The sequence below is a fragment of a genome, unplaced genomic scaffold (genome assembly GCF_019419815.1).
Source record: "Pyrus x bretschneideri cultivar Hongxiangsu unplaced genomic scaffold, Pyrus_bretschneideri_v1 Contig47, whole genome shotgun sequence".
Classification (NCBI taxonomy): domain Eukaryota; kingdom Viridiplantae; phylum Streptophyta; class Magnoliopsida; order Rosales; family Rosaceae; genus Pyrus; species Pyrus x bretschneideri.
The window spans coordinates 1417115-1432217 of NW_025999784.1; the positions used below are offsets into that span (position 1 = coordinate 1417115).

At 36.5% G+C, this 15103-nt stretch overlaps 1 protein-coding gene and 1 long non-coding RNA gene across 2 annotated transcripts; one reads left to right on the plus strand and one right to left on the minus strand.

Moving 5' to 3' along the window:
• The first annotated feature begins 1362 nt into the window (after positions 1-1362).
• LOC103963633 (transcription initiation factor TFIID subunit 12) lies at positions 1363-6327 on the plus strand. The gene is made up of 9 exons (XM_018651483.2): positions 1363-1911; positions 2133-2288; positions 3053-3658; positions 4044-4118; positions 4663-4741; positions 4833-4897; positions 5039-5074; positions 5224-5405; positions 5974-6327. Exons 1-8 carry the CDS (start codon positions 1363-1365, stop codon positions 5365-5367), a joined length of 1710 nt encoding a protein of 569 aa, XP_018506999.2. The 3' UTR covers positions 5368-5405; positions 5974-6327.
• A 621-nt stretch (positions 6328-6948) lies between these two features.
• On the minus strand, positions 6949-8853 carry LOC125469923. The gene is made up of 2 exons (XR_007252224.1): positions 8297-8853; positions 6949-7697 (listed from the first exon to the last, which is right to left on the minus strand). It is a non-coding gene; the product is annotated as an uncharacterized LOC125469923 (long non-coding RNA).
• Between the last annotated feature and the right edge of the window lie 6250 nt (positions 8854-15103).

Below are 15103 nucleotides of genomic sequence, written 5' to 3' on the forward strand. Positions count from 1 at the left end.
TTTTTCGAAGAGATTATAGTTAGCATAGGAGAACACGATGCACTTAGACACGTTAGAATCCATGAATGGAAGCTTCCTCATTGCTAATGATTACTTGCTACAGATGGCATTGTGATCCCTAATCTGAAGAGATTTGTTTCCAATTTGAAGAAGAAAGGTTTTCCACAAAAGAGGCACGGCGTGTTTTGGTCTGAAATCCGTTCTCAGAAAGTTTCCAAACTAATGTACGGCCGAGGAGTTTTGGAATTTTATTGCATATAGGTAACTTTTACATGAACGGTACAGCGAAAAATTAGCACTGTACATGTTGTTTTGATGCAGTTAACAAAGCATACTGCATACCAGTTTTCACTGCATAATGCATTGTGTGCTAGGAACTTGTCAGTGTTCTTGCGGAAAAGACATGTAGTAGGCACTTTAGATCAAATTCAAATAATCCCTTGAGATCTTTGCTTGTGGTATTAATAAACGCAGTCGGATATTATGAAAAATAAATGAAAATCACAGCATGTGTAAGTGAAAATCAAAGAGAAATATATCCTTGTGATGAAATTATCAATGAAGTTATACTTGATGTTTTATATTTTTACATGTCATCCAATCGTATTATATATATCTTTTAATGTATTTTTATGTTTGTAAAAATAATAAGATAATTACATTAAATTCATATGCAACGTATCCTCCACTAACCATACGAATAGAGAATGCATGGAAGTCTGAATACAATGAATACAAAAACACCTATGATCACTATATAAAAATATGGCCCTAGAAACTCAAGGCCTCGTATCATGCATGCTTACAGAACTAGGTCACTCATAATTGTCTTTAGCGATTCACGTAGTCAGTTGATTAACCAACTCCATCTATTCAATGCCTTCGTAAACTCAATCTCCTCAAGAAAACATTTTTTATATAATTCATTATGCTTTGAACAAAAGTACTTATGAGCAAAAATACTTTCTGCATAAGCATTCTCAAGCGAAAAATAATAATTAAAACATTTTTTTCCTGCACTCTTATTTAATCTTGTATGCGTTCAATTTGATCCGTTTACTCTGAAGATCTAAATTTTTTATTATTTTTTATTTTATAAAAAATAGTAATTATTATCATTTTCTTTCTCAAACATGTCCCTAGTCATTGGACCTAAATGTCAAGGTCTCGGCCCACTTTAAAAAGAAAGAGAACTTTTTTTTTTCTTTTTCCAACAAAAATAAAAAATAAAAAACAAAAAATCTGACACAGAGATAAAGCTACATACTTTGCTCGCATTCTGCTCCCCTATAAAAGCCCAGAAACCGTAATCCGAATAAAGACCCAAAATTTCCCTCCTTCCCAACACCCCAACAAACTGACATGGACCAACAGAACTCCACCACCACCCCAACTCCCTCCACCTCCCAACCACCCACCGAATCACCCCCAAACGCCCAATCCCAGCCTCCACCTCAGCCTCAGCCACCGGCGCCCTCCTCCTTACCAACCACTCCAACCTCCACCCCAACCCCCCCTCCCCCAAACCCTAACCCTAACCCTAAACACTCCACCCCATTACCCCCACAACCACTACTTCAACCGCAACCGCCACCCCAGTCGCTTCCACCCCCTTCGCAGCCCAGAACTCCCTCCACATTGGCTCGTCCTCCCCCCTGGCAGCAGTCCCACTTCCACCACTACCCTTCGCCTTCTTCTTCCGCTTCGTCTGGCCCTCCTCCTCCGCCGCTTTCAGCCTCCCAGCCTCCCCCGCCGAGGGGCGGCATTTCCATTGGTGTTCCCGCGCATCACAGCGGCCCTTCTCCCCCCCAACCCGCTCCGTATTTGTCTTCCTATGGGCATCATTTTGGTGGGATGGGCCGCGGCGGTGTCTCTGTGCCTGAATCTGTATCCAATTCCAGTCCTTCCCAGGTGACATTGTAACGCCATTCATTATTATATCTTTGTTACTTCCCACAAAAGAAAAAGAAGACAATTTTATGGATTGTTTGATATTTTGGTATATGTGGGGTGACCAATTTGGACTTACAGTTTGTAATTTTACCGTGTTTTGATTTTGTTTAGATAGATATTTGTGTGGTTTACTTGCTGCTGGAATATTTAGTAGTAGTTTGTTTTTGGGGGATATATAGGTGAGACCGTCAATGCAGGGAATGGGGATGATGGGTTCACTCGGTTCTAGTTCTCAAATGCGGCCAACTGGGATTCCGGCACATCATCCACAGAGGACAGTTCAATCCTCTGTGAGGCCGCCATCTACTGCAAGTAATCAGTCCCCGTCTTCCCAAGTCAGTATCCAGTTTCTACATTTTACTATTTTAATTTCGATGTGCAATATGTAGTTTGTGGACATGTGGAAATCTGGATATATAATGCGACAGTGCTCTTTCAAAACTCATAAAGATGATCTATGTTGCCTGCTAAGGTTTTTCTGATTGGATTTATTGTGGAATTTGGTCTTTTTAACTTCAATATACTGTTAGCTAAGCAAACAAAGGACTGGAGTTGTGTTGTTAGGTTCTTTGTTCATGGTCAGTGTGGACGAGGAACTTAAAGAAAAGTGGAACTTAGGCCAAATTTGTTAGGAATGCTTACGAAAGTTAGATAGAGTGACTTGAATGCAATATATCTGAGGGAAGGTTCAAATTTGAATTCTTGAGCGTTTAGTAGCAGCTTTGTAATTCTTGAGTAATTCGTTGGTACTTGGTAGTGCTCTTCTAGTGCATTTTTAACAATAGAGTCTAAACTTTAAAGTTCCGTGGGACTTTGAAAATCCCTTATCCAAACATAGGGCAAAGAATTTGATAGTGAAGATTAATAAGTTATGTTATGGTATTGTTTGAATTTTGTTTCCGGGAAGCCGACGTCATTTTTCATTTAGTATTGTGTAAGTTGAATATGCTCGGGGGTTCCATTTGTGTGTCCTGCCTTTTTTTTTTTTACTGTTCTAATGGAACCATGCATTCTTCGCTTTTGACCTTAAACTTTAAAGTTCCTTTTTTTTTTTTAATGTTCTCCAAGTATGTTTGCATATTCCATTTCCTTTATGCAGAATTTCCAAGGGCACAGCCTTTTACGAGTTTCATCAGTGGGATCTGGTTCATCACCAAATACATCTCCAGGTTTGCAGCCTCATACTCAGCCATGGTTGTCATCTGGGTCACAAGGGAAGCCGCCTATGCCATCCCCTTCATATAGGCAGCAGATGAACTCGCCATCCATGCAGCAAAGGTCGCATCTTCCGCAGCAACAGCCCCATCCTACAGCTCCCCAGCAGCAGCACCATTCCATGCCTTCAGCTTCACAGCAGCAGCACCATCCCCTGCCTTCTGCTTCACCGCAACAGCACCATCCCATGCCTTCAGCTTCACAGCAACAGCATAAATCATCTGCGCAACATCAACAACCTTCCTCATCACATCAGGGTCCCGAGCATTTTGGCCAACAAGTTCAGCCATCAAGGGTCCCACAAACCATGCCTCGTCAGCAACAAATCACAAGGGTTCAGGGCCCTGTAAATCCCAAGTCTTCTACTCTTGTAGCTGCACAGCCTAACACGGTCCAATCAGGGGCCCAAAATAAAACACCAAGTCCAGAAACAGATGAATCTTGTAATAGAATTCTTGGCAAAAGAAGCATCCGTGAGCTAGTCAACCAGGTGAGTCATGTTGGCCTTCTTTCACCATACTTTGATATTCGCTCATGCTAGCATTTGTGCTGAGGTTTCATCAGTATTCATTGTTAAAGCTAAATCTAAGAGGCATTCCTTCTGCGTTGGAGTGGATGTTCATGTCACTTGTTAATGGTTCTTAAAGGAATAAGTTTCACCCATTTATATTGGGGAGAGAAAACATTATCTCTAGTATGTTAATTGGCAGCTCCAATCTCTCTAAATTGCTGTATCCTTTTTCTAACATATGCTCCACATTTAGTAAGAGGGGATTGCCTAACCCAGCCGCTTGACTAAAATATCTTTTTTCGTTTATATTTAAAAGTAATCTTCCTTTTTGCTTCCTGTTACTGAGTTTTTAGCTTTTGGATAGATTGATCCATCTGAGAAGTTGGATCCAGAAGTTGAAGAAATTCTCATGGACGTTGCAGATGAATTTGTTGATTCTGTGAGTAATTGAGCTAGTATTTTGTGTTTTGTTTTTTCATGCACTTAAAAGATATCCCTGATTATTAGGCATGTATGCCTAAACAAATGTTGGGAAATTAGAATTGCCTTATTTTGTGATACTGGGCCTTTTTGTATGCTGCTAACCATGGCTATTTTTAGCTTCTTCATATAATACGATCTGCATATGTTTCACAATTTCTTAATTTGTAAGTGCTTGCCATCTTTTTTTTTTTTTTTTTTTTTTTTTTGGTTAAACTCATGGGTATCCTTTGTGTCCATATCTTGTTTAGCTGAAGTAGGTGCTTGGATATAAAAAAATTTCCTCGATAATATGGCATTGTTGTGGCCAGCACTAACTTCATAGGGAAAGGCTTTATTTTGCATACTTGTTTCATATTGTCTTTTTGCTTCACTGCTTTTCAATATGCTCTATAATGATTGACTTTTCATTATCGCCGGTTATAGGTTTCTATATATATATATATTATTCTATTTTGTTCATAATTCTTATGTTGCCAACATGTTTTATTTTCCATGTGCAGATCACAACATTTAGTTGCTCACTAGCCAAGCATAGAAAATCAACTCAATTAGAAGCAAAAGACATACTTCTACATATTGGTTAGTTATGTGGGAGAAGTGCTAGATGATGTTTCTGTTCACATTATGTACATCTAGTGCTTAATATTCTGTGTTTATTCGTTTCGTCCAGAAAAAAATTGGAATATAACTCTTCCTGGGTTCGGTGGTGATGAGATTAAAGGCTTCAGAAAACCAGTAAGCATTGACTGACTGGTTACTAATACTTTTGTATTGTAAAACTTAAAAACGTATGTTTATGGTATGCAAAAAAATAAAAAAATAAAAACCTTTTAGTGCTTCATTAATTGTTGATTGCTTTTTGTGATGGTTTTGCAGCTTACAAATGACATGCACAAGGAGCGCCTTGCTGTGGTAAGTTTGTCCGGCGTTTTCTTTGCTGTTTTTGTTTGAACTTGGCTGGTTAGAATAATGCATCATTAATGGTTATGAATATGTAAAGCTTATTGTTGGGTTTGTCATGTTATATTTTTGTTTTATTTTCTCCTTCCCTTCTTTGCCAGATAAAGAAGTCCATAGTAGCAACTGAGACAGCAAATGCTAGGAATCCCACTGGACAAGCCACTGGAAATGCAAAGGGTGGTCTTGTTAAGACACCTGCCAACATCATACTCTCCCAAAACTCTAAAATGCGTGAAGTTACATAATGACGTGAACTGTTACGAGCAGATTTTATACTAAAAAGGTGTGTCAAATACGATGCTGATATTTGTGTTCAATTATTTTATTATGCTTACTACAAGTTTATGCATGTAGACAGTTCAGGATTTCTTAGTTTCAAGGTTATAATGTCTATCCTGTGATCCTTGTGGAAGTGTTAATGTTGGATTCTACTCTCGCTGTTAACTGGCCCTGGTGGTTGGTTAGCCAACAGATTGGTTTGTGTGAGGTTATTAAATGAATACCAGATGTAGACGGTAGTTCTTATAACTTCTCTTCCATTATTTACCAAAAAGGAAAAAAAAAAGAGTTCCTCCTTCCCTGGATTGGGGTTTGATAAATATATCAAATTGTGTTGGTCTGTAATTAGCATCAGGAATTAATTTTCGGGTCATGATGCTTCTGGTCTTGGGTTTGAATTAACAGAGTTCCAAATGGTCAAGCGAGAGGAGCGGTTGTCATGTCCAGTTGTTTCTGTATATCACCTTTATCTTCTGCCATTGTTAAATGCTGCATGTGTGGTTTCAACTGTGTGCAGTTTTTACATACGATGTGAAGTACTAATTGTTGTGCTTCTTTCCAATTGTCGACAGGTCTCTGGCATCGCATAATTAGTGCAGGGGCCAAATTTTGCTGTAAAATTTCTTGATCTGACGATCGAATGAGGAGAATCCTAGCGGCTGAAGTCTTCCTGGAGGTAAGGAACCAGAAGTCTCCCCGGGGGGTTGCATTGAAAGTACGAAGTTCTGCTGAACCTTTCGGATCACCAGCAATACCTCTCTAACCAGTTGTATATGGAAGAACTCAAATTTGTCACTGCAGTGCATATGGGCAAGTTCATAGTGTTGTATTTTTCTTATCATCTATCTTTACCAATATAGTAAAAATTTAGATCGAAATTGATGTATATTTAAACCAACCTAAATAATAGATTGATTTAAACCAAATTAAACTCGCAAGCGCACGAATCAATTGTAGTAATATATGCAAATACGAGGTCGATCCCACAAGGATTGCTTTAACATCAATTTAACCGATTAATCACGCTAGACTTAATTAAGCAAATAAATGATAGATTGAATTGAATAATTGAGTAATTGATCAAGACTAAAATTAACAAGAAAAAGAAAAGACAATTAACTAAAACAAACACACGACACAAGAAAGCCAAAGGTTATGAATCCACCAATAACAATCATATTTACTTTTCCTAGAGCCAATTACTATCCAATTCCCATGCCAATTTTACAGGTTGTTCATTCTAATGTATGAATCAATCCGTGGTTAGGCATCAACTCTTGTATCTCTACATAATAATTATATCCTATTGGTTAGGCATACAATTAAACATATAAAAACCCATTAAGCATAGAAGAATCATGTCAACCAAGTAGGACTAGCTTGATATTGGTCATCCTCACTAGTTTGTGTACTCTTCTTAATCTTAGTTCCAATAAACCTAATTGATATTGGTCATCCTCATAGATTTATCTAAATCTCTAGATGCAAAATTCCTAAAGGTGATCAGTCATTAGAAACTCGAACCTAGAATAAAATACCCACAAAGATTAAGAATATAACATGGCATATAATGGAATAATAATCAACAAAGTACTTCGCAAATATTTATGTCATGGCTTCATCATAAACCTTAGAAAATAACTTAGTTACACATAGAAATAAAAATAAAAGAAAGATAGAACCCGGAATCCATGGCAAAGCACGTCCCTAAGCTCTTCTTCACTAATTGCGGAGATGGTGAATGGTAGTATGGTGTGGAGGTGGATGGATGGACGGATTGATGGATGGATATATGGATGGATGTTTTAGAGAGAGCTTAGGGACCTTATTTAAACTAGAAAAACCCTAAAAGGTCTGGGAGAAAGTCTCCTAAAATAAATCAAACTCCTAAACAATTAATGACACAAAATAAGAAAGAATCCTTCTTGACTTGGGAAACACGTCATCTGCCTTCCACGCCAGTTTTGGGGTTGATTTATCTTCTGGAAAATTCTGTAAAAATATGAAAAACGTAGCTTTATCTCTTATCTTTCCAGGCATATATTGCAAGACACTAGGAAAAATCGGGAAAGCCTTCAAATCTTCATTCTCCTACAGCTGTGCAATTCTGACGGGAAAGTTACTTCTGCGGGATTCATTTGTGAAACTAGAATGAATGGCTCCATGGAAAATTATGAAATTTGGACACAACGATCTTCAGCCTCTTATCTTCCTTCTCCAATTGGCCTTGCAGCAAAACTCCCCCGGAAAGTTGAATTATCACCAAAAACGTCCTAAGTGCACAGAATGGCTGAAACTGAGAAAAGGAAAGTAATAAGATTCTTTTATAATCAATTCCTTAACAAAACTTAGGGATAATTATTATGAAAATATGATAAATAATGCACCTATCAGAAATCTCAGTCGATTAAAACCCGATAAATTCAAAAATTCATTTTATTTTTTATGGAATTTTTCGTCGTGATATTTGAGGGCATGAAATCTGGTCTACTGAGCATGAGACGTGACAAATTGACATGATTGTAAGATAACAAGTATTCAAACATCATCTATCAATTGTTCTTTCATAATGTACTACTGAGCGGTCTAGAAAACCAACGATTGTATTTTGTATATACTATATACAAATCTAGTGAATTTTTCTCAACTGTTAGGTCCTGCATAAAGTTTGTGCCATTGAGTGGTATGTACAATTGTTACCGAACTCTATATTCAAAAGAATTTTCTAGTATGTTTTAGTGTATCTTTTTTTTGGTCAAGGGGAAGATTTTGTTCCAATCAAAACATAAATTTACAAACAGACAAAGGCCTAACAAACATCTATAAACAACCAAAAAGGGCCTAAATAGAAAGAAAAAACAACAGAAACAGAGAATGAGCCCAAAAGGTCAAAACCAAAGAACATCCGAGAAACGCCCACTGCCTTCTCCACCGACGGTCTCCGACCACTGCCGATCATCTGCTTCATTGACGTCTCATGCTCATAGCCATAAGTTAGGGTTAATCGTCATCCAAGAGGCCAATCACCAAGTGGAAGCTCAGAACAAGTCCCGAGCAACATTGTCGCAAGCGGCCCACACAAAGGATAACGTGGTGGTGTGGAAAACACCCGCGCCGGAACTCTACACATGAACTCGATAGAGAACATGGTTGAAAAACGAAGCAAGGAAGAACTAGGAAGAAGAAAACCCACGAAGTTGAAGGAATTGGATAGGCCAAATTGAAAATTGGGGAGAACCAACAGTAGATGCAGGGAGAAAAGTAGAAGAAAAGGGAGAAAGGACACAACACCTGACCCCAGCCGAAGCTAGGGCCGGTGCCACCGAAGAGTCTAGAAGGTCTCATAGAAGCACTCTCACAGTGGAGAAAAAGAAACTCTCACAGAGGAGAGGAGCTGAAGTTCGTTTTTCGTTTCAGTGTATCTTATACATTGAGATTTTTAACCACTAAATCATTCGTAAAACTAAATTATGTTGTTTATGCGGGAAAAAAAAAAGTGGCTTTTCCACGTGTTCCACATGCTTTTGTCTTGGCATAGAGAAGATTTTGTGAAATCTGTTGATCGGTAGGGACACCACCACATGTAGTGGACCTGCGAATTTCCTTGTCGCATGTTGGCTGCCGTGTACCCAATCTGAAGTTGAAGAGATACAACTTATATATATCACGTGTGTATTGTCATTAAAAATTCAATGATAATGAAACAAGAATACATGGTCAAAAACTTATATATTTTTCTTTTATTGACACGGAACACCATTATGATAGCATTTACGTGTGTATAAAATTTTCTTGAACTTGAAGTTTGAGCCAATGAGTACATAACATGTCATTAAATGTTAATACATCTAAGAAATATGCACAAAGACAAGAAAAGATTAAACAACTGAAAATGGATTGCGTGTGATATTTTGACATGGTACCACAACTTAATATTGAGTTTGGGACTATTATGAGAGCACGGGGGAGAATTGAAATTATCACAATAATTTAGAGAAGAGAGTTTCAAATGCAGAATGTATGAGTAGAAACTCAACATCTTATCCACTAGGATATTAGATCACATGCACTGGATACTTGATTATTCAAGTATGAGTAAACTAATCCTAATTTGAAAACCACTCATTGCTTGATCCGTTATGTGTTTAGTAAACACAAGATATGTCAATAACATAAATGATAATTCATATCGTGCAATACTCATTCACGGTGAGTAAATATGTCCTTAGCTTTTTTTTAAATTAAAAAAAAAAAAAAAAAAAGCAATTACCTTTTTACGACTTGTTTAAAAATGGTTAAAGAAGTTTTTTGTAATACGCACCAATCCTCCTTGTAATTAAAAAAATACTTGAATTTTTAATCAAAATTTTATTATGCTTCTAACAAAAGCACTTTCAACAAAAATAACACTAGCTTGTGGCTCGTTTTGTAACTGGATCTTAAAAAGACACTTGAAGTGCTTCATGCAATATAAGAAGCACATTCAAGTACTTTTGGAACTCAAAGAATATTTTCTCAATGAGCTCTTTCGATTATTTTAAAAGCACTTGCAAACGAGCCATTAATATTCTTTTTCAATGTTTAGAATATTTAATTTTGTAAGAGAGATGAGATGATGCTAATACTTTCACCGGACCCCTGCTTAATTGTAAAATTGAAGTCATCTTTTGTATAATGGCGGTGAAGTGCATTATTGTTGTTAGATAAGTTTAAATTTCAAAATTTGTGCAATAAATTTCAAACTCATTCAACAATAATTAGTGTGGTGGTGAACAAAAATAATTTAATGATGACGTGATCATGCAATGCTTATAATAGTGGTGTCTTCACATTGTTTAATTTATTACAGGTATGTGTGAGTGGGGTTTATTTAAAATATACTTTGATTAATGAATAAATCTGATTAAAAATAGAACCAAGACACGATTATTGAAAGCTGAGAATCTATTCTACATGCAGATGCAGGACCTTTAAGCAAAGCTCAGAATAACAATACATGTGTTGGATGCGTTCATACCAACTCACATGTACTAAATTTCATCAGAATTTCAAAGTTAAACGAATTTGAATAAAAATAGTAATAGAATGGATGACCTCTTGGATAGTCCTTGTGTTACATCTTTTTTTTTTTTATTAAAAAAAAACATGTGTAAAATGTTAAACTGTCACCATTCATAAAAAAATGACTTAAATGTAGGCTCTTTAAAAATAGTTTCGTAGTCGTTCTTTTAAAAAAAATAAGTTCATTCAAAGAGAGACAATTCGATTACAACCATTTTTAGTATAATAAAATAAAAAAGCATTTCTAGCAATAGTGGGTAAATAGGTATTTTGAATGGTGTGTTCAATGCTAGCAACCGCATCAACAAGAAAAGTTGCCTTCCGAAACACATGAACCCAAGATATAGAAGAAAATGATCGTGCAAGTAGTTTGATGTCCTCTATAATAGTATTTGATTGGTAAGGCGTTCCGCACTTGTTCAAAATTTAATCAATAATGAGTTTGGAATCACCTTCAACACAGACATCACCTTTGACTTTTACTGAGTTTTAAAATTAATTAACGAGTTTTGAATCAATATCTTTTTTTGTTTATATTTAAAATTAATCTTCCTTTTTGCTTCCTGTTACTGAGTTTTTCGCTTTTGGACAGATTGATCCATCTGAGAAGTTGGATCCAGAAGTTGAAGAAATTCTCATGGACATTGCAGATGAATTTGTTGATTCTGTGAGTAATTGAGCTAGTATTTTGTGTTTTGTTTTTTATTGCACTTAAAAGATATCCCTGATTATTAAGCATGTATGCCTAAACAAATTTTGGGAAGTTAGAATTGCCTTATTTTGTGATACTGGGCCTTTTTGTATGCTGCTAACCATGGCTATTTTAAGCTTCTTCACAAGGAGCGCCTTGCCGTGGTAAGTTTGTCCGGCGTTTTCTTTGCTGTTTTTGTTTGAACTTGGCTGGTTAGAATAATGCATCATTAATGATTATGAATATGTAAAGCTTATTGTTGGGTTTGTCATGTTTTATTTTTGCTTAATTTTCTCCATCCATAGTAGCAACTGAGACAGCAAATGCTAGGAATCCCACCGGACAAGCCACTGGTAATGCAAACGGTGGTCTTGTTAAGACACCTGCCAATATCATAAGCTCCCAAAACTCTAAAATGCGCGAAGTTAACGTGAACTGTTACGAGCAGATTTTATACTAAAAAGCTGTGTCAAATACGATGCTAATTGTGTTGGTCTGTAATTAGCATCAGGAATTAATTTTCAAGGATATGGCAGAATTTGAAATTATTATAATAATTTAAGAGGGGAAATTTCGAATGTGGTATGCATGAATAGAACTGAATATCTTATTCAATAGGATATTGGACCACCTGCACCGGATACTTGATTATTCAAGTATGAGTAAACTAATCCTAATTTGAAACCCACTCATTGCTTGATCCTTTATGTATTTAGCAAACGCAAGATATATCGGTAGCATAAATGATAATTCATATTGTGCATACTCATTCACGGTAAGTAAATATGTCCTTAGCTTTTAGAAGCATCTTTTAAATTTCAAGAAAAGTAGGCAATTACCTTTTACGACTTGTTTAGAAATGGTACGTTAAAGAAGCTTTTTTAATGTGCAAACCTTAACCAAGTTGATAGGAGTAGTGCGTTTCTATACTCACCAATCCTCCCTGTAATTAAAAAAATGCTTGAATTTTTAATCAAAATTTTGTTATGCTTCTAACAAAAGCACTTTCAGCAAAATGACACTTGTGGCTTGTTTGAAAGTGTTTTCAAATGGTTTGAAAGCATTTTGATGAAAATGTTTTTTCAACCAATCCTTAGTAAAAATGCAATTGGATTCTGAAAAAACACTTGAAGTGTTTCATGCAAGAAACACATTTTAGTACTTTTGGAAATCAAAGAATATTTTCTCAACGAGCTATTTCAGTTATTTTAAAAGCACTTGTAAACAAACCAATAATATTCTTTCTCAAAGTTTAGAATATTTAATTTTATAAGAGTGCATATATTGAGATGACATGATGCTAATACTTCCACTGGACCTCTGCTTAATTGTAAATTGGAGTCATCTTTTGTACAATGGTGGTGCATTTTTATTGTTACACGAGATTAAATTTCGAAATTTGTATAATAAATTTCAAATTTTTTTAATAAATTTCAAACTTATATAACGATAATTAGTAAGGTGGTGAACAAAAATAATTTCATGATGGCTTCATCAAGCAATGCTTGTAATAGTGGTGTCATCACATTGTTTAATTTATTTTAATACAGGTAGGTGTGAGTGGGGTTTATTTAAAATATACTTTGATTAATGAATAAATAAGAACCAAGACACGAATATTGAAAGTTGAGAATCTATTCTACATGCAGATGCAGGACCTTTAAGCAAAGCTCAGAATAACAACACATGTGTTGGATGCCTTCGTACCAACTCACATGCACTAGATTTTATCAGAAGTTCGAAGTTAAATGAATTAAATGAAAGTAGTAATAGAATTTGTGATAACTCGTTTCTAATTTTACGATTTTATTAATTTTAAATGAGAGAATTAACGAAAATGCTTTTAGAGGCAAAGGTTATGATTTTTGTTGACCATCGTTTAGAGAGATGTATGACCTACTCTTTTAGCATACTTGTGTAATACACGACGATATGAATGTATAGGCGAAAGCAAAATCAAAATTGAAGTTACTGTTAAAATTTTACGAAACACTGAATACTGAAGGCAAATTAGTAATTTAATATTTAGAGATATTTTGGGTTGTTTTGTGAGCCACGTGGGACCCACAGCCCACTCTGCCCTATTGCGCATCCGATTTTCCCCAGAAATCTGGGTCTCACTCTCTTTACTCACCCAATCCCCTTTTGCCACCTCACCACTCAACTCTCTCTCTTCACCTTCTCTCTCAGAACTTTCCCAATCGTCCTCTGCAACCACCGACGCCGAGGCAGCGATCACCTAACCCTCACCAGTTCTCCCTCTCATCTTCATCTCAAACCTCGAGGCCCTCTCTCTCTTCTCCCTGCCTTCACTGCTCAGATGCAGTCAAACCGTGATGCATCCACCATCGGCGGCGATGGTATGTCGCAAGATTCGACAAAAAGTGAGTCGGAAGTACCTTGGGGACGAATATCCTAGTTTCCCGGCCAAATCGGCCGGACTCCGGTGTTCTTCTTTGCTGGGTGTGGTCGACCAGCGAGCCCAGGTGGGTCAACTTGACCCTATTCGTTTTAATAATAAAAAAAAAGGGGGGCCCAAACCGAGAACCGTCCCGTTAAAGTTAACTGTTAACCGTTAGTTGATTTTTTTAAAAAAATTTCGGAAACCTTCCTAGACTAATTTCAACGCCTCGAGTCCGTTTTTAACATCCATGTAGTGAAATTCTAAAGTTTTAATGTAGTTAACCACCGGGGCATCTTGGTTAACTTTTTAGGATTGACCGTTGACCTTTTCAAAATTGTTCGGGACCCTTCTTAGCGTTATTTGACATGCTAATTCTGAATCTGCCACCCGTTTCTCCAAATTCAAACGTTTTAATTGAGTTTTACTAATGGGTCTCAATATTATACTTATGTGCGATTACTATCAGAGACTTCGTCTATCCTCAATGGAACGGCTACGACTTTGCAAATAACTATGAGTGGGTTTCTTGTATATAGTATATATATAATGGTTAGTTTCCATTTATGCATTTCATAAAGAGTTTTCTACAATACACCTAGATTAGCGTGACGTTATAAGATTTAGCACATCGATAGAAATTATGAAGTTATGCTACGTCCTACGAGATGCACAAGTATGCATATTATTATTGATGCCATAATTATATTTTTGGCTGTGAATGATATCACGTTGATTAGAATTATCGAGTCACTATGGTATGACTATATTTATGTTATTTGCTCATCGTTTACTACACCGATGTTAGTACTCGCCTAAGTTAGGGCTAGGCTTTCACGTGTATGTGCACATCACACCGTGCACTCACTTTGGATCCATTGTAGGTGCCAGTCCAGTCCTAGATTGCTGTAGGCAATTAGGACTCGTATGTGCTGCTCATAGTGTCATTCTTCACGTGATTGTAGTACTAGAGCATATATTATTGTTACACTCAGTCATGTTCATGTCAGAATATCTCTGCATCAACTCGTGTGTCAGCTATGTCGATGAGCATTCTTTATGATATGTTTGCTTATGCGAGATTATTTGATTACAGACGTCATGTGCTTACTTATGAAATTTATACTGTATTGAATTCTTGAGATTTGTAGGCTACGGTAAGTATTTTCTTACTATACGTAGTATGTATATTTTGGAAACTATACTTGTTTTACGGTGAGAGGTTATTATGTTTTTAAAAAGGTTTTTACAAAGCTTTGTTTTTAGACACATTCACCCTTATTTTTCGCCCCTCCAGGTTTTAGCGTTGAGCTTTCGTGTCGACGAGGATTCTTGGCAAATCTCGGTATGGGTGGCTACCTTTGATGGTATAATTCACATCCTATTTTACTTTACTTTACTTGTGCTTTGACATCACGTGTGAAATAGGTTCATTCCCGCTCATAAGCGCACTCTTATATTTAGGCATTTTAGGTTTAAATTTATTCACATTTTCCACATCACTACCCTTTATGGCTTCCTCATCCTCCTGGTGTTGGCCAACATAGCT

Coding starts and splice junctions, on each gene's coding strand:
- LOC103963633 (XM_018651483.2), top strand. CDS start 1,363: ATGGACCAACAGAACTCCACCACCACCCCAACTCCCTCCACCTCCCAA. Junction 2,289..3,052: donor ATCAGTCCCCGTCTTCCCAA/GTCAGTATCCAG, acceptor TCCTTTATGCAG/AATTTCCAAGGGCACAGCCT. Junction 4,898..5,038: donor TTAAAGGCTTCAGAAAACCA/GTAAGCATTGAC, acceptor ATGGTTTTGCAG/CTTACAAATGACATGCACAA.